Here is a 23064-nt window from a genome sequence, read left to right as displayed (position 1 = left end):
TCACAAAGGCCTCTTAGGCTCTGCTAGGCAACAAATCATCCTCTTTGCAGGTCTTTTAGCATTGCACTGTGAGATCGCAAAGTTGCGAGAGTTTAGTGAAGTAGACCCCTGGGGCCTAATTCACAAGGTCTCTTAGGCTCTGCTAGACAACAAAGCATCCTCGTTGCAAGTCTTTTAGCATTGCACTGCGAGATCACAAAGTTGCGAGAGTTTAGTGAAGTAGACCCCTGGGGCCCAATTCACAAGGTCTCTTAGACTCTGCTAGACAACAAAGCATCCTCTTTGCAGGTCTTTTAGCATTGCACTGCGAGATCGCAAAGTTGCGAATGTTTAGTGAAGTAGACCCCAGACCCGTAATTTATGGTAACCTCTATATGTTACTAGGCAGTCTACTATTTGTATTTCAATGCCTGCATTAGTACTACGGTAATCTTATCCCAATGATTCCTGGATGCAAAATCCATCAAGAGACTCCAAGTACAAACTTTGATCCTGCCATTAAACTAAATGGTGTTGCTATGACAATATGTCAAAACACACACTTCAGTGTTCGAGATTAAAAATTTGGGGCAGTATCCCAGTTGGATACTAACATTTTAAAATGTGGTATCCCACCTGAGAATTTAGTATCCCACTTAAATGAAATTCATAAATAACATCATAACAAACTTGGACGACACTGTTACTTAACTTAACCAGTAAATGATGACTTTCATTGTTCCAGTGAAAAATAAAAATGCAGGATTAAAAAACAAAAAACAACATTATATGGTATCCCGGTGGGATACTGGGTTATTGAAGTCTGGTATCCAAAATTAAATTCTGGTATCCCCGGGAATATCGGGGATACCGTTAATCTCGAACACTGCACTTTGATCCTTAAATCTTGGTTAAGTTATATATTATCATAGAGTTCTTGGGATCTAAATAGATTTAGGATTAAAGCTTCTTTGCTTTCTCTGTTGTCTTCTTGTCATATATGAAGGCTGTATATGGCCTGAAAGAAGAAAAAATAAATAAAATAAAGAAAGTCAAATATAGGGCACACTATTTCATGCAAACTGTTTTACTCAAGTACGGGTTATGTAAATTCAAACTAACGATACGTTCTTAAATTAAAAGTTGCAAACTTCAGGATCACCAGAACTTTATTAATATATTCCAAAAAGTCATGTAGCCCAGTGGTAAAGCGCTCGTTTGATGCGTCATCTGTCTATTTATGACTCCCCAAAACTCTCCCAGCCTGATGCATGATACATACTGGTATTGCAATTTACCTCGGACAATATCCACATTGGGCAAAAAATTAACCACAACTAAAAAGAATAAACTGTATTTATATTCATAATTTTACATTTACAGATTTTAACATAGTGGCAGGTGCTGATTGTAAGGAGGAAAAGTGTTTGCCTGATACAGAGTCAGTCTTGAACAATCCTCAACGGTGGGCCCATTTTGCTATTTTTCTACCAAGCCAGTACACCACAATGGTATTTCAAAGATCATGGTATGTGCAATCATGTTTGTGGGATGGTGCATATAAAAGATGCCTTGCTACCAATGGAAAAATGTAGCAGGTTTTCTCTCTAAGACTATATATCAGAATTACCAAGTGTTTATAGCTGGTGATTAAGAAATCAATGTGCTCTAGTGGTGTACATTAAACAAACAAAACTTTAACTTTAATATTCCAAAAATTTATCTACAGGTTTGGAAATAACAAAAACATACTCTGTAATTTGATTACAGAAGAAGTACATGTAACAAGGAAATAATCAGAGTCATCTCATATTGCAAGACTACACCAGTCTATAAAACAAAATGACAGCAGTAAAGCTGCAAATGTTATTTTCTTACTGTGGTATGCATTACAGTTTTATTTATTTCTGAACGGATACAAATAAAATTGCATACAAAAATTATACAGTTTTGTTATTTCCCAATCACTTTTACTTTTGTTCTTTATACTCAATATTAAACCAAACTGAAATTATTTACAAAAATAAAACTAACACGGCGGTTAACAAAGACTATCTATAGACATTATTTACATGGTCATGACCGGTTATGCAAAAATGAAATGGGTTTTCTACATTTGATTTTACGTAACACAAAAAAGGTTTACACAAATTTTTCGATTCTGAGAAGCCTGCGATATGTTAAAAAATCCATACAGTAATTTATCCAAGATTTGTTTGCCAGGGTCTTATATCTGATGGGACTGGGAAAATTATCATGATTTAATCACAACTGGGATGTTTTTCACGTACTTGAATGATACAATGTACCATTATTAAATTAATTCATCAGAAAAGACAGGCAACAATATATAGCCATGTGGTTTTTACCCATAATGCTAAACAGATTTATTATTATTCAGGGATGTGAGAGGAGCTCGAAATAAAAATCTTACTGTGGCCGGGGTCCAGGGGCCCTGATGGCCCCTGAAGGAAAATTGTTGTTTGCAACCCCTGGAACTGCCAAAAATTGCATTCAATGCTAACAAATCTAAACTGGTTATAACTTATAATATAAGGCACACATCATATGAAAACATGCAAATGAACCTTGTGTGGTCAACAGTATTGAACATTATGTTTGTTTGTTTTTTAGACGAAATGGAAAAGCGCATTTATGTATAGCTCTCACATCCCTGATTATTCCTAATATCAGTCCTCTGAAAATTATAAAAACAATAGTTTTGCATAACGTCCCTTTTTTCAATCTCACATTAAACTTTTAGTCCTTGTCAGCCTCCATTTAAGGGTTTTTTTGTAAATAATTTTAGTTTGGTTTGACGTAAGTAAAAGAGTTTTGGAAATAACAAAAATGTACTCTTTATTTGAGTAAAAAAATATTTACACATCACATTGAGAATGTTCAGTACCACTTGCTTTTGGAAGAGGCCTATTTTGGGTATCACAGAATGCCTGGATAAATTTCCTGTCATATACTAATCCAATTGGACTTTGACTGGTACGTCTACAAAATTGTCTATTAAACCAGTATTTCCTGATTTGTTCAACACAGAGAAATATCAGTTTAATGAATGCATGGAAGCCACTGCCATGTTTTAAATTTTTATTGGTTTAATAAATAAATATACCCATCTATTTTAAGTGCGCTGTTTGTTAAGTGTAACGTGTGCTGTTTTTCACACTCGTCAGATTGAAATTACGTGCGCTGTACGAGCGCAATCGCACCCGCGCACCTTAAAAAGCAAGATCTGATACGAAGACTATAATAAAGAACTCACTCTTCAAACAGCAGTGCTACTTTGTACACAAGACCAACCAGGATGGTGTGCACGATTCCACATGGACAAGCTTTTCTGAAATAAAAACCAAACAACAAATTCAACTGAAAACTAAAATTATATCACTGTAAATTATGGTGGTACTGGCCTTGTGCTTAAAAAAAAAGAAAAAAAAAGAATATTTTATTTAATTATAATCCAGGGCTCGAACTTAAGAATTTGTCTCCCATAGCAATTTTTAAAAGAATTGTCATGGATGAAACAACCCACCGATGGCAATTGGTTTTAAAGTGACATTTGCAGCAAATAAACATGATTGAAAGGTTATTTTGCTGTATGTAGACATATTTCAAATGTTAAATGTTGGCAGATAATATACACCAGATGTATACATTTTGCCACTATTGAGTCTGAGAGCACTTTGATGTTCTCTACCTATGACAATTTATCAAAATAATTGTGTCATTCTTATTTATAAGGGGCCCAATGGTAAAGCGCTCGCTTGATGCGTGATCAGTCTGGAATCGATCCCTGTCAATGGGCCCATTGGGCTATTTCTCATTCCAGCCAGTGCACCACGACTGGTATATCAAAGGCTGTGGTATGTACTACCCTGTCTGTGGGATGGTGCATATAAAAGAACCCATGCTGCTAATCGAAAAGAGTAGCCCATGAAGTGGCGACAGCAGGTTTCCTCTCTCAATATCTGCGTGGTCCTTAATCATGTCTGATGCCATATAACCGTACATAAAATGTGTTGAGTGCGTCGTTAAACAAAACATTTCTTTCCTTCTTATTTATAAAGTTAAATGCATCCAGCCATGGCTATTTTGTTCTTTAACAGAAGATTTTTCTTGCTAGTATTTATTACTAATTTAAAACTAAACAAACATTTACAAACATAAATTCTAATAGCAAAGTACATATTATGACAGGGACAACAGGGTTGGTGATAGGTTATTGACAAACATTATGCAATTTTAGAGGTACATGTAGCTGCCTTACAGGTATAAAATATATTAGGGGAAGAGGGTGGGGGTGGGTGTATAAAAATGTCAAATTCTGTGTTATGTAACATAACTGTATATTAACAATATTAAATGAAAATCTAGTAACTTACAGCAACGCGAAGCCAAGGAAATTCAGTGTGGATCCAATGTACATAGGATTATCAACAATATTAAACGGAAATCCAGTGACTTTTTCTTTCTGGAGGATTCCAAAATAATCACCTGAAAGAAATTATAAACAACATACAGTATGCAAAACTAAAATTTAGGATAATATATTAAATACAGTAAACAGTTAAAAGTGTCTCACCATCGACTGTTCTTCATAACCAAGCACACAAATATTGTCCTATGCAGCAATTAAACCAGAAAAGGAAAAAAAACTACTTTAACTTTCTACCTTAGGAGAGAAGAGACCATGTGATATCATTTGACTATAAAAAACATAACACCAAAAGTTTGAAGCATTCCCAGTCTTTACTTTGAGGGGTTTGAAAAGGGAACCTCAGCCATATAGACAACACACCACAACTGGTATATCAAAAGCCATGATATGTGCTATCCTGTCTGTGGGATGACGCATATAAAAGATCCCTTGCTACTAATGGAAAAATGTAGCGGGTTTCCTCTAAGACTGTCTGCGTGTAAAAATTACCAAATGTTTGACATCGAATAGCTGATGATTAATAAATCAATGTGCTCTAGTGGTATTGTTAAACAAAACAAAACAATCTGTCATTTGGTTCTATGCAGAGCAAGTCTGTTTTTATCCAATACTTGTCAGAGTTACTCCCCCTTTAACACGGCATGAACTAACAGTCAAATCAGTTTTGATGTCAACCAAATCAAATAAAAGTGATTAAAATCCTTCCTTCTACCCAGACTGTCAATATAACATTATTTTCATATACATTGTATCTTAATATCTAGTCATTCCACTGTAACTGCCGATGAAATTCATCATGTTCCAGGCTTGTAGATCTATTTTAAAAAATCAAAAATACTTGTCAGCCAGGTTAGTAAATATAAAAATGCACAGTATCACTAGCCAGAATTCTTTCCCTCAAATTTTGTGAATTTTTTTTTCCCACATATAAAATAAACTATTTGTCAGCATGGTTTTATTTTACAACTAAAACAAAAAAGTACTTATTAAAAAACAAAACCCAAAACGTAGTTCAAAACAAACTCTCTTGGAACACCTTGGCCGAAGTGTAAGTAAGAATCAAATAGCTAATTTGTTTGAAATGGGTCAATATCGGAAGTTCTCGGGTAATGTCACATAATATGATAAAAACAGCCATGGTAATTGTGTTCATTTGTAATCCGGATTAACTTGAACAATTTATCTTAATTCTCACTCTGATATGTCAAAGTATTTATTTTCCGATCACAGTGTTAACACTAAATGTATCTTTTATCTAGAAAAAAAAAAAAAATAGCCAACATTAAAAAAACCCACTGGAAATACCTTAAGTTATGGAAATGATAAAGTATGGGCACAAATGAAGGGTTCAAACAAATAGCAAACATGATGGATGACTTTTGCAGAAGACACATGTGCATAAAAAAACATCACGTGAATGCGGTAATTACATAGAAGATAATAAACAAGTTCCCAGTTATTACACTTGGGACATTAATTTGATAATAACTGGTACCAAGTTTGTTATTCTATTTATTACCCCAGCTATTTGAGTTTTTTTTTAAAGTCTTTATTTTCGATATAGCCTACATCGGCTACACGTCCATGTATATAGAAACAACGTAAACTACTTTACTGTTCTGGGTATTGCTTTAACTTTGTATTTTATTCACGATTCACAGATAATTTTCAAAACCCAAAGTTCTATATATTCTGTAAAAAAATAAATAATAATGAATTGCATTAAACTACCATTTTATTACAAGTTTAACACTGAAACCAGAAAGACATAAACGCAAATGTTTTAAACTATGTGATGTCATTGTGTGTGCTTTGCCAAATCGTGATGATGTCATATTTAGTACCGACAATGTGATTGGTTTGTTGGTGTCAAATTGTCCAATAGTAGTGTACATTAAACCAATGCACAATAATTTCTCAGTGAGAAATTATGGTTTTTATTTTCCCCATTATGAGTGCCTGCTGGGGTAATAATAGGCATTATGTTGTTTTCCAAACTCTGTCTCGTTTTCGCCAAGTTAAAATGGCGACGAATTTGCAAATGTTAACAACATTGCGCGATGTTCAAAACGTGTACCGAATTCGAAGATCAACATCACAAAACACAAAAATATGAGTCATTTGGCAGATTATTGACAGAAGTAGATTTTGGTATCGACTCGCCTAGACTTTGTTTTTTTCATTTCGGATGAGCTGGGCTAAAAATGGCAAATTTGGAAAACCGAAAGTACGGGTTTTTTTCTATCTCCATGGTTACTGTTTTTGCTTTTTCTTCTATAACCAAAACCGAACTGATTCAACGGTTAACCACACATCACTATGATGAATATAAATCTGAACATTCAGTCATTCCACTGTGACTGTCAATAAATAATTTTATTTATCTTTTCAATGAAACTTAAATCAATTATCTACATGTACATACCATTAATTGGCTATATAGTGGCGCAAATGCACAGCATACAGTATATGATATGGTATCGGATGGGGTATCTTGCCTGCAGTATCCTAAAATTAAACAACTGTGTTTTTACAGGTACATTTTGCAGCTGCAGATGTATAACAATGTATTGCTTACCGAGAAATGTTCCATAAAATCCTAACCTCCAGAAACTAGACAGTGTTAGTAATGTGCCACATACGAGACAGAGATAACCCAGGTAGAGAATCCAGTTTTCATGTAACATGATAGACCGTGGCTGTGTTTCCAGCATCATTTTGTACCTGAAAACTAAAACACTTTTAGCTTTTTCTATGACATGCAGGAGATGACTACATGATCAAGTGTGGTATACGAAGATATCAGTTAAGAAAATCCAGTTTTTATATAGATAACATAGTGATTTCCCTAGAAATTAGGTAAGGCATGGTAAACCAAACACTTTTGGGTCATTTTCACCATTTTGGGGGCACTTGTTTTTCATTAAAAATACACAAAAATTAATTAAAATAAACATTAAAGTAATATATGCATTTGCTTTAATAAATGAATGGCAAAAGATATAAAAGGCATATTTTATTAATTAATATATACATTTTTGGGTGTTTTATAAAGGCAATTTTAGAATTAATTTGTGAAAAAGGCTTGTTTAATCTCAGGGCAGCATGGCGTTGATTAAGACAAGATGGTGCTAGACTATTGACGCATGGTGCTGCACCATGCTAAAACAAGCTAGGGAAAACACTATAATAAAATACATGTATTGATAACAAGTGGGTCAATATTAATTAATACTTAGTGAATCAGTGAGTTATTATCTAATGATTTGCATACCCCAGAAACTTCACATTTCTTGATTTAATTCAACTGCTTGCTGCGTCAATGTTACTATGGAATGCTGTCGTTAACTTGCACTCGTGAAAAAGCCATTTTTCTTAATCTTATAATGCACAAAGTGACATCACACAGTATGCATGCATATTCATAACCACCCAAAGAAGCTATGAAACTATGTCTATAACTGTAACAGTGGGTTGACCATGTGTCTGTTAAGCAGATAAATCACTGATTCTTGTCCTGAAAAAACTTATTGTTATTACTGTTTTGTTTTCTTAATGTAAACCTCTCCACACATACAATGAAACTGATATCATAAGTGAGTATATTTACCCTAGTCTGTATGCACACAGGGTTTCTGCCAGATCTTTCAGTTGTAGAGGGATTGCCTCTAACAGACATTAAATATTTCTATTATATTGTGTAAAACCGTAAACTGCGCTACCCTATAAACGAGTCAATTTTCATATGCAGGCATTGTATTTGGAAAAAAATTCTACCAGCAACGTAAACATGATTTAATATAGATATTTTAGGATTCCGTCATATAATATTATGCTTCTGACTAAAAATCGCATGTGTGTGATCGCAAACATCTGTCAGTGAATACTTCTGATGAATTAAATATAACAAAAACCTACAGACAAAAAATGGCACACTTTAGGAAAAAAAACAAGTAGACATATGAGATGTGAAATATTAAAAATATGGCGTCAAACATATGATTAAGGACCACACAGATACTAAGAGAGGAAATCTGCTGTCGCCACTTCATGAGCTACTTTTTTTCGATTAGCAGCAAGGGATCTTTTATGTGTACCATCCCACAGACAGGATAGCACATACCACGGCCTTTGATGTACCAGTCGTGGTGCACTGGCTGGAGCGAGAAATAGCCCAATGGGCCCACTATCGGAGATCGATCCCAAACTGACATGCGCATCAAGCGAGCGTTTTACCACTGGGCTACGTCTCGCCCCAAGTGTTTTGATGAAGTCTGACTGTTAAATTAAGTTTGATAATAAACTGAACAACATAAAACATTTCATCAGATCGATCGTATATTACAATGTGCATGCACAGAACCCATTTCTCATTAATTGGCTGGTTTATGATCATTCAATAATACCTCTTGTACACACACCAAGAAAGACAATTACAGATAGAGGTAAAATAACTGTGTGTACCTCCAGTCTCTAAACACACCAAGAAGAAAGATAGTTATTCCAAGCACTATGCAGCCCAGCTTAGCGGAACCTGCCATCTGAGTTAACTTGTGTGTGTGATATTCCCACCGTGCAACCTGAAAATAGCCCAACATCACATGAGACCAAGACATATAAGATTGTTGAAGACAGCCAGAAGGATGGATCCTGTGCACTATAATGTGCAAAGAAATTAAAAATTTGTTTTATTTAACGACACTACTAGAGCACATTGATTTATTAATCATCAGCTAAATTGGATATGAATCTTTTGGTAACAGTTAACATACAGTCTTAGAGGAAACGGCTACATTTTCCATTAGTAGCAAGAGATTTTTTATATGCACCATCTCAGACAGGATAGCACATACCATGGTTTTTGGTATACCAGTTGTGGTGCACTGGATGGAACAAGAAATAGCCCAATACAACCCCTGACAGGGATTGATCCCAGACTGATCGCACATCAGGCGAGTGCTTTACCACTGGGATACATCCTGCCCCTACAAGGAAAAAGAATGAAACCAACTAGGTGGTATGCATCCATCTTAACCGATTGTCAATGTGTATGTGTGTGTGAGAGAGAGAGAGAGAGAGAGAGAGAGAGAGAGAGAGAGAGAGAGAGAGAGAGAGAGAGAGAGAGAGAGAGAGACAGACAGAGAGAGACAGAGAGAGAGAGAGGATAGGAGTGGGTGGAAGAAAGAGATGTACATCCATGACTTTTACCAATTTATGTTTGTTGTTGGGTTTTTTGTTTAGTTTTTTTTTTACTGGGGGGGGGGGGGTGGGGGTTGTTGTGTGTGTGTGTGTCTTATTAGCAATCTTGTACAGGTATGCATTGACATTACTGTACATATGATCTAATGCTAAACAAATTTGTTTTTCATTTCAACTTCTTTTCATGCTTATATCAAATTATGGTCCTGTCTGTCCAGGACAGGGGGTTAGTTGTTAGTGAAAGAGAAGAGGTGTAGTGGTCTTACGCCAATCCATTGAGTTGTTTAAACTCTCTCTGGGTGGGAGCCGGTACTGGGATGTGAACTCTGTACCTACCAGCCTTATGTTCGATGGCTTAACTACGACACCACCGAGGATGGTACAACAAATTACCTGATGTTTTATTGTTATACTCACAACATTCCAAAACAGTGGATTGAATACAATAGTTGCCATGGAGATCCACAGGTTTCCATCTCCATAATCTACTGGAAGTTCAAATGGCAAACTCATCTGAAAAGAAAAATACTGGAGACATTTTAGTACATATTTTTAACCCTTGTTTACAATCATCAAAAGAGGAAACCTTCTGTCACATAATGCAGGCTTCTTCTACCAAAAAGAATCAATCTTGCCTTCAGTGAATGACCTGCCACTGAGCCATGAGGTCACTGGATCTTCCCCACTGAATCTGACCCTGGTCAAGAAATTAATAACAGCATTCCATTGACGCAACAAGCAGTTGAGTTCACCCGCTGTGATAGGCCTACTGTATGATACAATCAGTGTTCGAGATTAACAGTATCCCAATATCCCGGGAATACCAGAATTTAATTTTGGATACCAGACTTCAAGAACCCAGTATCCCACCAGGATACCATATAATACTAAATTCTCAGGTGGGATACCAGATTTTGAAATGTTAGTATCCAACTGGGATACTGCCCCAAAATTTTAATCTCGAACACTGACAACCCCTATGATGATAAAGTTGCATGTTCACATGCTTTGTTCTACGTCACCACAACAAAATACAGTTTGATTTGCATAGGGGCGTTGGGTTTGTTCATGTCGTGTTGGTAGCCTACTGGTTAACAACATGTAACTTTAATGACTTGACTACAGAATAATCAAATGGAAGGTCTGTGCGTGGCATCAGGGTTAGGGAAAAAAGAGTATTTTGGACACAGTAGCTGATTACCATTTAGTCGTTGTCAATTATGGATTCATTACAAACATCCATCTCTAGTACACTCATGTCACCTTAGTCTGCGCGGCACAAAAGTCTGCACACGTTAATGATGTTACATTACGTCTTGAAACAAGTGTCGGGGTATGTTTGTAAACAAACAAACAACGTTAATTTAATTCACAAACCGTTGTTAAAACAGCACATCTTGATTGTGAATATATGTATAAAACTGATCGATAACACTTTTATTGAAAAAAACTCTGAATTAATGCACTAAAAGTATACTTTTGCCAGCCTCGATCAACGTGTTTTTCTATCACCTGTCAACACGTGTCTGTCAACGTTGTAATGATCAACCTTGCATATCAACTTACATAAATTTACATAGAAGCTTCAATACATACCTAATATTGTAATTTATGAATCCATATATGAAATGAATGTCTTATTTTATCTGTTGACGTAAACATCCAAGCATTATCATTGATTGTCCTATATGTCTAACGAACACTATTTGTGCTCATTTACACAGTTAATAACAGAATTTTTGTTGAATAATGATCAAATATTTTTACATTGGCTTTTTTTATATTGTCATTTTGTGTTGTCCAAACTAAGGAGCATGGAACACCATTTATATTTTATCTCATGTGCACAATCTAAATGTTTCTGAAATAGACTATAACAGGAAATGTTTGCTGCGCAGACTTATGTGCCGTCATGCAGGCCAGTAAATGCAGGGGGGGGGGGGGGGGGGGGGGGGGGGGGGGGGGGGGGGGTGTGTTGCTCATTACTTGAGTTTAAAAAACATTCAAATTAAAATAACTTTAGTTGTAACACGTTTATTGTTCCATTGTACTGTGGCGGTGAAACAAATATTTTTAAAGAAATATTTTAACTTTAAAATATAACACAAATGCTTAGGTGCGCAGACTTAGGTGCCACCAATGTATAGGTGTGCATTAGTCTACTTACCTCAGTACAATAGTTGAATTATATACAATGAATAATTTAAAAAAACCCACTTTAAAATATTACTGTCCAGATTGATAATTAGTGTACATATATACTTGAATCTAACCAGACTAATGTATCAACTTGAAGACAAGTCACAAATAGCAACCACGAACATTCTGACTAAACGCAAACCAGGAGTATGATATTGACATAAGCTCTTCCATTAGGACAAAAAGTACACACCTTACTAAAGTCCACAATGATACGATCTCCACAGCACCCGTGTATACCTTTATCTTTCATTCACGTGATAATACATTTGAAACTTCGGCTAGCAACAAAGTGTAAAAAGTTCGTCTGCACTTGGTTGTAGCGGACCAATTGACCTATTTCCGGGTCATAGTTGAAGACCGGTCTATTCTGCTCTGATTGGTCAATGCCATTGCCTTTATTTTTTACAACGCTAAAGATTTAGACAACAGCTTTCGTCTGGTTGTAATTTAGTTTACTTATTGCTATCGTGTACATGTTTTGTCGTAACTTTATGTATATGTGATTACAGTATATTTTCTGTGGTTCTATCGATTAATATATTTTTAAATCGGTCCTAGTTTTTGATGGTCCCTGTTTTACACTCGAGCTCGCAAGTTCATATTTTTCACTTCCGGTTGTACAAACTTAACTTCCGGACGCCGTACATTGTGAAAGCATGAGGTTTTATTTTGTTAAAAATATTTGTATTTTGGCGTTTTAATTATAATTATTTAACATATCTCGGGTTTTTTTTAACAATAATGAGGTGCAATTCAATATATTTATGGGGATATTTAGCATTTTTATTTGTTGTGATTGCTCGAAAATATCAAAATCCTTAATTAGTAAAACCATTCACAAAAAATTGACAAAAACAGTTTTTGCCAAATTTTAGCAGGTCTTTTTGTTGACACTGTTAGTCAAATGTTATTCAATAATATATATATAAACTATTATTATTACTTCTTATTGACTTGTTTCTGATAATAATATGTAGCAATAAAGCATTTCTGTAAAACAATAAATAATGTAAATACTAGAAGTTAGAACAATAAAAATTATAGTTTGACTCACAGTTTCAACGAGCTTGCAGTTTCTGTGGACTGGTGTATTTTTAAACAGAACGGTCAATAGTACGGTAACGTATATTAACATTTTATCCATAACAGGTCTCCATGGATACAAAATAATCATGACACGTGCAGTAACTGCAAGTTCCTTCCCTTTGTTTATAAGTCACAGCATCAAAATGAGTTTGTTTCCCACTGAAAATTAAAAACTTGGTTGGGGATTTTTTGAATTTCAATATATGCATTAAAGCATGAATAACAAAACAGCAATAACTTTTGTTAGGTTAGACAATTTCTTTTATTCAAAATTACATTTTCTGACAAGAATTTTAAATATGATCTGTAGTAATGAGATTTATGTTGCTGTTTTTCAGAGATCGTGGTACCGGCAGACTGGCTAAAAGGTATTGCAGGTTATTTATATTCCATACCCAACCCACGACAAATTAAAATTAAAGTTTTGGGATAAGATTACTTAAGAATTTGTTACATGTGACAATTTTGAAATCTTTTTGCATAAGCCTACAGTAATTTTAAATTAGTAACAAATATAAAAAACAGAAGTAATCCTGTCAACAAATGGCAATAATGTTTTATCTGGTGGCAAAAACTGCCATCCGGAAAGCCTGTTGACCTACAACAATTACTACTATCCATGCTGCCATTAAGTTTCAGCCTTAAGAATCTAAGATTATTATTATTTTTTTTTTTAATTAACACTAATAGTCGCACATAAATTACATGTACTAGCATTCGATTATGTGCCCCAGTCTGTGGACCCATTGGGCTATTTCAGGGTTGAAAATTAGCAGTCGCCCGTGGCGACCTTTATTGGCTTATCATTAATGTATGATATTTTTTTTTTATCCCTGACCCAAAATGTAAACCATTTTCTTTGTGGAAGAGGCCCCCCCCCCACACCCCCAGTTGACTGTGGTTGCATTCAATTCCATAGCGCCATACCGAAAAATTTCTTTCTGGCAGAAACACTGATATGGTACCCTTTAAAAAAAATCCCGCAATGAAACTGAATTGAATGTGGCACAAACTATATATCTGGTAGCAGACAATATTCTAGAACATGTTCTATATTTTGACAGCGACATTTGTTTTTATAAGCAGTGATATCTCCCCCAAAATTAAAAGTTTCTAATATTAAAAAAAAAATTGCTGAATAAACAGAATCCCGGAAATTACAGAAAGTAAAAATCATCATTTACAACCAATTAAATCTGCAATTGAGGACAAAATATCGGACGATAATTAGTGGAAACAAAGTCAGAATGACTGTTTGATCACGTGACAAATTTGCCACCAAATAAGTGCTTTTTCAAATGTGCAATTGAATGTAGCTGAGATAGGTGCTGTAATTGGTGTAAAATATAGTGGGGTGCGGAAAAAAAATTTGTGCCCTGAAAATGGTAAATATTTTCAAAAATTGTTTAGTCTACTGTGCCTTGCCAAATTTCTAGGAAAAACACTATTATATGTAATAAATTTGTTAAGTTTATTGGAGCTTTGTTTTCTTTTCTTACAGAGGTCCACCTATGCGAGGTCATATGAGAATGGGGCCACCACATATTCGACCTGGGATGCCGTAAGTTTATTTTACATGTGTTTACATTGTAGGCTCAAAAGGAGATGTGTGTACATGCATATAAATACAGATACATGTTACATGTAAATATTCATGTATTAAATAGTACTTATTTGCCCACCTGGCAGCATTTCTACCATACTACCCATATAATTAATTTTAAACAAACTACACAGTCATTTTTATGCTAAATTTAATATGAGTTTATCAGTGATATTTGTATTTTCCACAGTTTTTCCAAGTACACGTGCACAATAGTTTTAGTAGTTTAATGTACAGGAATTGTTTGTGATGTGAATAGTACATTTTTCACTATCATATACAAAGGTCTGTGGGATCAATCAATTTGTAGGTTTTTTCTTTCTTTTTCTCACACCAATACCTCTTTTTGATGCCCAAAAATTCATTTTTAATTGTAGGAGATAATTGTTAAACATACATTGATGATTTTATGAATTATAAATATATTTAGTAATGCACACTTAAAATGTTGTTTTTACATGCACATTTTTGATAATTTCAATTTTCTTTTTCTTTTCAGGTTTCGGTCATTTATTCCTCACATCCCATTTGATCTAGTTCAGGTAAGGTGTTTTGACAGAATGTTGCAAAAACACAAAATTGCAAATGATCTGAGTGACCTAATATTAAAATACTGTTAATCCCTTCAAAAGCAGGGCTAGCCCTAGCACTCGCCAATTGTGAATTTCAAACACATTTGGCAAATTTTATTTTAATTTGGCGAAATACTTTCATGAAATAATTGATCAATATTTTGATTAAAATATAACTGGTTTTCTGCAATTTTTGAAGTTAAATGGATAATTTGGCGGGATTTTCTGCTAACCAAGAGCTAGCCCTAAAAAGTACCATTTTGTCACCAATGTGTGTATTATGGAAATATGAATTTTATGTTCAACGTTTTTCATCTGAATCTTGCAGCCTCCTGATTTGACAGAACCAATTGTATTTGGCAGTATGTCGGCAAAATTTCATTACCATTGTTAGAGGCACTGATTTTCAGTGGTTACGGAATCGCGGAAACACCTATCTGAAACGGAATTCCTGATTTGTCCCCAGAACATTATTTACCTGCAAATAGTGTATTTAATTATTATAATTAAACTGGATTTTCCAATGTTACTTTGGAAACAGAAATTGTCGACACTGACATCGACCAGTACTAACCATTAAACTGCTATTCTCAATGTTTAATAAGCGTAGCGCAGTATATTTTACCAGTCACGCTTTGTTCGTATGCTTCCAACTGGAAGTCTTAAAGTTGATTTTGAGTATATAGAGCTAGCTCTGGGTGAGCAAACAATTTCGCCAAATTATCAATAAAACTTAAAAAATAGCAGAAACAGAGTTATTTTCTAACAAAATATCAATTATTACATGTAATTTTTTCGCCAGATTATAATAAAATTCGCAAGTTGTTTTTAAAATTCGCAATTGGCAGAGCTAGCCCTGGAGTATTCCAATATCTAAACCTTTACAATTTTAGATCATACTTGTAAGTTAATAAAAAAAATTCCTGTAATGTGCCATTCTATTTTTTGTATTGGATGTTATTGTATGGCGAAGTGAGCTAAAAGCTTTAATAAAGAGTGTTTTAGGATAGAGGGGTTTGATTGCAGCGTTAAAGGAATGCTTGATCAAGGCTTTTTGACTGGTATGCATATGCAATGATATATAATGCACATTATTGCTTAATATCAACAAGTACATGTATATTATTATATTTAATTAATAGAACAGGGCTAGCTCTGCAATTTGTCAAATTCGTCAATTGCGAATTTTAAGCACAACTGGTGAATTTAATTTTAATTTGAAGTAATTTTATATAATGATTGACAGTTTCTTTAAAATAATGGAAGGTTTCAGCATTTTTTTAAAGATAATTTGGCCTTGTAATTAATAAAACAGTTAAATGTGACGGCTATTATATATAACGGGTGCAGCCATTTTGTTCGATCGCAGTGAATATGCCCTCTGGTGAGCCGGTGGTTAGGTAATACTTAATGCTTCACGTCAGGAATTAGTCATAGAACTGAAGAAACAAACATACCTTAATTTTTAGTGATGATAAAGCAAGCGTGCATCGCAAAGTTCTGTTATAATATCCCAGTAAGCCAGCAATAAGTACGTATTATTTTTCAATACAGAATAAACGACCATTGTCAAAGTTGTCGAAATATAACTATCATGTTTTGTCCATGCAGTAACCTACGTACTGAAGTGGGTTTTTTAGTTAATTGGTCTATCGTGTAGTTGCCTCCACCTGATTGGCGGGTGTATATTTGGCAGGTAACGAGACGAAGTAATTAATTACCATCGTCTAGACACAAAAAATATGTACCAATATTATGAACATCACAGGGTATGATGATATAACCTGCTACCCCTAAAATGGTAATGGACATTATCAGCCGTCATGCTTTATTATTGTAAATAATTCAATAAAACTCTTAAGTAGACTTTCCCATCTAAAATCAAAGAATTTACCAATTATGTAGTCCCAAAGAGAAGAAAATTATCACTGTTGTCGTGAGTGGTCGTTTTTGCTCCAACATCGCCTACTAGTATGTATTTTTTAAGAGTGAGAAATACTTAACCCCATTTCGTTCTGTTAATGCAAATTGAAATATATTTAGTTAAATAGTTTATTATATTATCAAGTCATTTATGTTGTTTTACAAGTCAGGTTGATCAAAGGGAAACACCTTGTCATAAATTACCGCATTTGTTTACATTGTGCATACAGGAGTTGGTAGGAGCTGACATCACTTCGCCCCAAGCTAGATTACTGGACGCGACGAAAACAAAATGCCTGCCCCCGGTTAGGAGGAATAATCACGTTTTTTTATTAACTCTAAAATTACACACATTTCATTTCTTAAATGTGTTGGTGGTCAGGGTATGCATCTTTCCAACACATAAGGCTCGTGTTTTAGTTTATTTCCCCTTTAACACTTTACAATAATTCTGTTAAAATGTTATACTTAACACCTGGTATTATTTTTGTTGTTTTTTCAGTGTGAGTCTGCATTTCCCAAGGCGAGACCAGTTCCAGATGAGAAGGCTTTTACTGAGGTAACAATTATTGTCCGAACCAAATTGTTAACAACTACAAAAAACTACTCTCCTACCTTTAATTACCGTTAGATTTCCTCCAAAGTTTGTCCAGACACAAATCGCAAAAAAACCACTACAAATATACAGATTCCACACACGAGACTGCAACGATGTCGCCGATATTGTCTTTGCTGAGATTGCATAGGGAAAAATACATGCAGTTTTCTGCCGTCTGCCATGTTGCTTGTTTATGGAATACTCTTCAAGAGGGGTGAAAGCCTCCAAAGTATGTGACACAATTAATATGAAATCAATGATCTCTAGTGGTATCATTAAAATAATAATAATAATAATAATAATAAAAAAATAATGTGACGTCATCACGTTTGCTTTTATATCATAACATGTTATGACGTTGTTAAGTCCTATCCTTTCACCCCTCTTGAAGAATATTCCATAAAAAGTCAAAATGGCAGCTGATACAAAATTACATGCTTTTTCCCCTATGCGCTTTCAGCGAAGTCGATATAGGTGACATGGTTATCATCTGGTATATGGAATCTATGTCATTGTAATGGTTTTTTCAAGATTTGTGTCTGGACAAACTTTGGAGGAAATTTAACGGCAATTAAAGGAGAGTAGGAGAGTAATTTTTCGTAGTTGTTAACAATTTGGTTAGGACAATAGTGTCAATTCCTTAACTTATTTTATTCTTTTGTTCCCACCATATTTTGTTGGTTTTATTGTTACAGGTAATATTTATGGTAAAATTTAATGTAATACTGAAGCAAATCTTGTATTACACACATTTGTTTCAAAGTATTTTATAACATTTATAATAAACCATGTTTTACAGATTACAACAAATAAATCAATGTTTTTTTGTTGCTATAGATATTGCGGAAATAAAAGAGCAACCTAACACCCAATAACACACCCAAAATATGACTGAATATGTTGTATTTATTGTGTACAAAGCCAAAACAATGATGGGAAAATATTTGGTCATCAGTGTTAATATTATGTATTATAAATGTTATGTTACCAATTTGTATGATTAATTTCATTTATCACACACATACACTGGTATGAAATATTTTATAATATAACTGATTTTGGTTTAAAAAGTTTAAGTGTCGTAAGGACTTTTACGAGCCATGCGGGCTCGTATGCTAGTCAAGCTAGAGAGTTCTATATGATTCTTGCGAGCCTTGGGCTCCCGGACTCTTGTCAGAATTGCACACTGATGTATTTTGTACAGCTTGTCACTTGTGTAACTGTGTGTTTTTGTTCAGTCGGTTGAGTGCTCATTTGAGGTGCTTGCGTCGCAGGATCGAACCACCTCGGTGGACCCATTCAATTGATTGTTTTTTTAATCAATGTGCTCCAGTGGTGTTGTTAAACCAAACAAACTTTTTTGTTGTTGTTGGTATAGGCCTTGCTGAAGAGGAACAATGACCTGACACCGAATGCCGTGGAGCAGGCATCTATCCTCGCTCTCGTCACCAAGATGCAGAGTATTCTCGACAACCTCGTCATCGTCCCGGGCTCGTTCGATGCAGCTGTAACGTCTCTTTATAATACTTAGTTTCTTTATCCTATTACACAGCACACGACAACAATAAAGTCTGTTAATAGATATGATATTTTTCTTTCTTAAAGTATTGGAGTTTGCAATATAATACAATACATACTATTTCCAATGAAACACTAGTTTGCAATAAATAAAAAATTCAATTTAATCTGACCTCTCACCAATGGTATTTCCTTCTATTTCAATACACTGGTCCGAACATCCCAACAGCCACAGATTTAAGATTTGAACCATTTAAATTTTTGATAATCTTAACACACTGCATATTCATCAGGAGTAGCATATGTGGATATCTCTTTTAGGGCGGAATCTAGCTCAGTCGATTGAGTGCTCGGCTGAGGTGCTTGAATCGTAGGATCAAACCACCTCAGTGGATCCATTCAACTCGCTGTTTTTTTTCTCATTCCAACTAATGCAAAAAAATGTTATCCAATTTTCTTTGATGACTACGTAACAGAATTGCTAAATGTTTGCCATCCAATAGCTGATGATTAATTGATCAATGTGCTCTAGTGGTGTCATTAAACAAAACAAACTTTTTAACTAATTGAAAAATAAAGCAGGTTTCATGTCTTAGTCTGTCGGAATGATCAAGTGTTTGACAACCAATAGCCATAATGAATCATATCAATATGCTCTACTGGTGTCGTTTAACAAAACAAACTGTATTCTTGCTGTCTTGCTGAACCAAATGTGAAAATAACCATTTAGACACCAAAAAACGATAAAATGTTCTTGATGAATTTTTCTGTCTTTTGAAGCAACTGGAAGAAGTGCGACAAGTGGGTTCGTTCAAGAAAGGGACAATGATGGCTAGTTGCAACATTGCCGACATTGTCGTCATGTTTAAAACACTTCCAACCAGTAAGTCTCCCCACTACCAGCTTTCACTAAAAGCAGACAATACTCTAGCTGGCTTTCGACAAAAATTAACTCGAGTCGCCAAAGGATTAACAGTACTGAGAAATTGTCTTACTGTTTTGGACCTAATCCAATTTCGAAAATAAAATAACCATGTCAAGACAAAGACGTATGAAATCTCATGTACAACCTTATCGGTATCTTGTTTAACCTTCTGACTACTGCAGGCGAAATATTTCGCCCAATGTCACGTCAGTCGACATACTGTACACACTCACTGTACAGTGCATTCCCCAATTCATATTTCCTGCTGTTTTGCACACGACATTCACCGGAAAGACTTTATTAACAGGAAACGGAAGACAGCTCAGTTTTTTGTGTCTTGATTTTGTTTTTTCAAGTGGCTTGACGTAGCCCAGTGGTAAAGCGATTGCTCGATGCGCGGTCGGCCTAGGATCGATCCCCGTTGGTGGGCCCATTAGGTTGTTTCTTGTCCCAACCAGTACACCACAACTCGTATATCAAAGACAGTCGTATGCACTATCCTGTCTGTTGGATGGTGCATATAAAAGATCCCTTGCTACTAATGAAAAAAATATAGCTGGTTTCTTCTCTATGACTGTCAAAATGACCATGTTTTTGACATCCAATAGCTGATGATGAATAAATCAATGTGCTCTAGTGGTGTCGTTAAACAAAATGAACTACTTCTACATTGTTTTTGTCAATGGAATTTTGAATTGAAAAGGTGATTTTCGCTTGACGTCAATGGCAACACAATAGCTGATAGTGATAGCTAATTTGATAACAAATTTTGATTGTTTTACCAACAACTAAAATCACCAAATATTGGGATATGAATCATAGGTGGGTTTTTAAAAATTCTGGTCAGAAAACCACTGTTATCGAGAATAATTGGCATAAATACTGGACAGCTGACCATAAATTCCTGTACGTAAATGTGACTTTTTTCAATATTTTCCCTAATTTTTATTAACAGTAACTGATTTAAAATATGAATATTAGAAAAATCCACGAAAATAATACTTACCGATTCAAATATGAACATTATTTTATGTATTTATAAAACATTCAAGGGAATATATGTGAGTAAAAATTATAAATGTGTACCCACTCGGCGTGGTTTTTGTCAAAATTTAACACTGGTTTAACGGATGCCCAATTCCCTTGCTGCTAATGACGGTACATAAATTACCAGATGTTTGACATCCAATAGCCGATGATTAATAAATGCGTGTGCTCAAGTGGTGCTAAAGAAAACAAACCTTTAAGTTTAATTGTGTCAATAATTGACTTGATTATGTGTGTATTTTCAGAGGAGGCAGTGGCTGCTCTTGGAAATAAGGTATTGGAAGAACTGAAGGTTCAAGATCCCAACGAAGGTAATTCTTTTTATTCTCCCAAGTCTGAGTGTATTCCTTTGAATAATTTACAGTTAATTAAAGTTTACAGTGCTTGATGTCAGGATTTGTTAGGTTGTAATTTACTAGAGAAATGAAATTCAAACAACAGAATCTCAATCATTTCCTCCTTCTCTCTCTCTCTCTCTCTCTCTCTCTCTCTCTCTCTCTCTCTCTCTCTCTCTCTCTCTCTCTCTCTCTCTCTCTCTCTCTCTCTCTCTCTCTCTCTCTCTCTCTCTCTCTCTCTCTCTCTCTCTCTCTCTCTCCCTCCCTCTCCCTCTCCCTCCCTCTGTGTCTCTCCCTCTCTCTGTGTCTCTGTCTCTGTGACACACACTCATCTCATATATTTCCTCTCCTTTTTCTGTTTATGATACATTTGTCATGTCTTGTCTGATTTATATTTCAGTTTTGAGTATGCTGACTAATGACACAGGTTTTGAGATAAGTTCAGCTGACGCTAGCGTCAAATGTCTCGTAGCCACCATTCCGCCGAATCTCAAGAAACTCGACCCAGCCCTGCACAGTGAGTTTTGTGTTATTTAAAAAAAAAATATTTATTAGAATATTTATTATATATAATTAAAAAGATAAAAAAAAAGACGAGATATGGTAATAGTATTACTTTTCTGGTGGAGATGGCATCAACTTTTGTGATAATGTTTTGTGGTTAGATCACTTTCTCACAAACCATAAATCCAAGATCAGTGAAACTTGGTTTATAGTTGCACCAGATGTTCATCATCACAATGCACCAGTAACGTGTATGGTAGATGAAACATTTAATTCCTCAGAATATTTGCACGGCTTCTAAAATTTTATAAAAATCCACTAGCCATGGGATCAGTGATTTAAAAAATTTACTAGTCATGATTAAATATTCACTAGCCCTACTTTAAATAATTACAATTTTACTAATACTAGTAATCAGATATGTCACCTAAAGAGGGAGATTGAGCTTAAAAATCCTTAGATTGGGGTGGAAAGAGGGGGAAGAATATTCATATTTACAAAATATATATATATATATATATATATATATATATATATTTGACAAGTTTTTTTCAGTAATTATTTACTAGACCATCACAGAATATCACTAGTCATGGGAGTGGGGCTACCATAATCTAGAAGCCCTGATATTTGTTGATTTTTGTATATGTCATTATTACTGTAATGAATCATTCATTTGCCTCCATTATTCGACGTAAAATCTGATAGTTTTTATTTATTTGTCTTTTCCTTACCGATCTACGAGAATGTTCTCCATTGCTGTTGCACATGTTTACAACAAAATGGCTTTTATTGCTGTGTACATTAATTTTGTCTTTGACTAAAAGGAGTGGGACTTAGCCCAGTGGTAAAACGCTCGAACGATGCACAATCAGTCTGGGTTTGATCCCATCAGTGGACCCATTGGGCTATTTCTTTTTCCATGTAGTGCACCACAACTGGTATATCAAAGGCTGTGGTATGTACTATCCTGTCTGTGGGATGGTGCATATATAAAAGAACCCTTACTGCTAATCAAAAAGAGTAGCCCATTGAAGTGGCGGCAGCGGGTTGCCTCTCTAAATATCTGTGTGGTCCGTAAACTTATATCTCACACCATAAATAAAATGTGTTAAGTGTG

The 23064-nt window shown here is 34.9% G+C and overlaps 2 protein-coding genes across 4 annotated transcripts in view; one reads left to right on the top strand and one right to left on the bottom strand.

Moving 5' to 3' along the window:
- Window positions 1-751: 751 nt before the first annotated feature.
- LOC121373193 (phosphatidylethanolamine N-methyltransferase-like) lies at window positions 752-12165 on the bottom strand. The gene is made up of 7 exons (XM_041499651.1): window positions 12024-12165; window positions 10049-10144; window positions 8897-9012; window positions 7011-7156; window positions 4377-4488; window positions 3257-3331; window positions 752-997 (listed from the first exon to the last, which is right to left on the bottom strand). The coding sequence occupies exons 1-7, from the start codon at window positions 12081-12083 to the stop codon at window positions 940-942; spliced, it is 663 nt and encodes a 220-aa protein (XP_041355585.1). The 5' UTR covers window positions 12084-12165; the 3' UTR covers window positions 752-939.
- A 39-nt stretch (window positions 12166-12204) lies between these two features.
- LOC121373192 (interleukin enhancer-binding factor 2-like) overlaps window positions 12205-23064 on the top strand; it is a 58357-nt gene continuing 47497 nt past the window's right edge. The window contains exons 1-9 of one of the 3 annotated variants that reach the window (XM_041499650.1): window positions 12205-12272; window positions 13258-13287; window positions 14421-14480; window positions 15022-15064; window positions 17520-17576; window positions 18994-19122; window positions 19914-20016; window positions 21351-21416; window positions 21841-21957. In XM_041499650.1, the coding sequence (XP_041355584.1) occupies window positions 14431-14480; window positions 15022-15064; window positions 17520-17576; window positions 18994-19122; window positions 19914-20016; window positions 21351-21416; window positions 21841-21957 (565 nt within the window). In that variant the 5' untranslated portion in view covers window positions 12205-12272; window positions 13258-13287; window positions 14421-14430. Of the gene's footprint in view, window positions 12273-12382; window positions 12495-13257; window positions 13288-14420; window positions 14481-15021; window positions 15065-17519; window positions 17577-18993; window positions 19123-19913; window positions 20017-21350; window positions 21417-21840; window positions 21958-23064 lie in introns of those variants that run through there. The other 2 variants (XM_041499648.1, XM_041499649.1) reach the window with 2 other exon arrangements.

This window comes from Gigantopelta aegis, chromosome 5 (assembly GCF_016097555.1).
Source record: "Gigantopelta aegis isolate Gae_Host chromosome 5, Gae_host_genome, whole genome shotgun sequence".
Taxonomy (NCBI): Eukaryota; Metazoa; Mollusca; class Gastropoda; order Neomphalida; family Peltospiridae; genus Gigantopelta; species Gigantopelta aegis.
Note: the sequence above shows the minus strand (reverse complement) of the source record. Positions and strands in the feature narration are given on the sequence as shown.

Bases quoted from the DNA above. Each gene is read 5' to 3' on its own strand.
- LOC121373193 (XM_041499651.1), bottom strand. From the start codon at position 12,083: ATGAAAGATAAAGGTATACACGGGTGCTGTGGAGATCGTATCATTGTG. The intron at 9,013-10,048 runs GTGAGTATAACA...GGCTATTTTCAG, and splicing joins ATCCACTGTTTTGGAATGTT to GTTGCACGGTGGGAATATCA. The intron at 7,157-8,896 runs GTACACACAGTT...TTTAGTTTTCAG, and splicing joins GGTGTGTTTAGAGACTGGAG to GTACAAAATGATGCTGGAAA.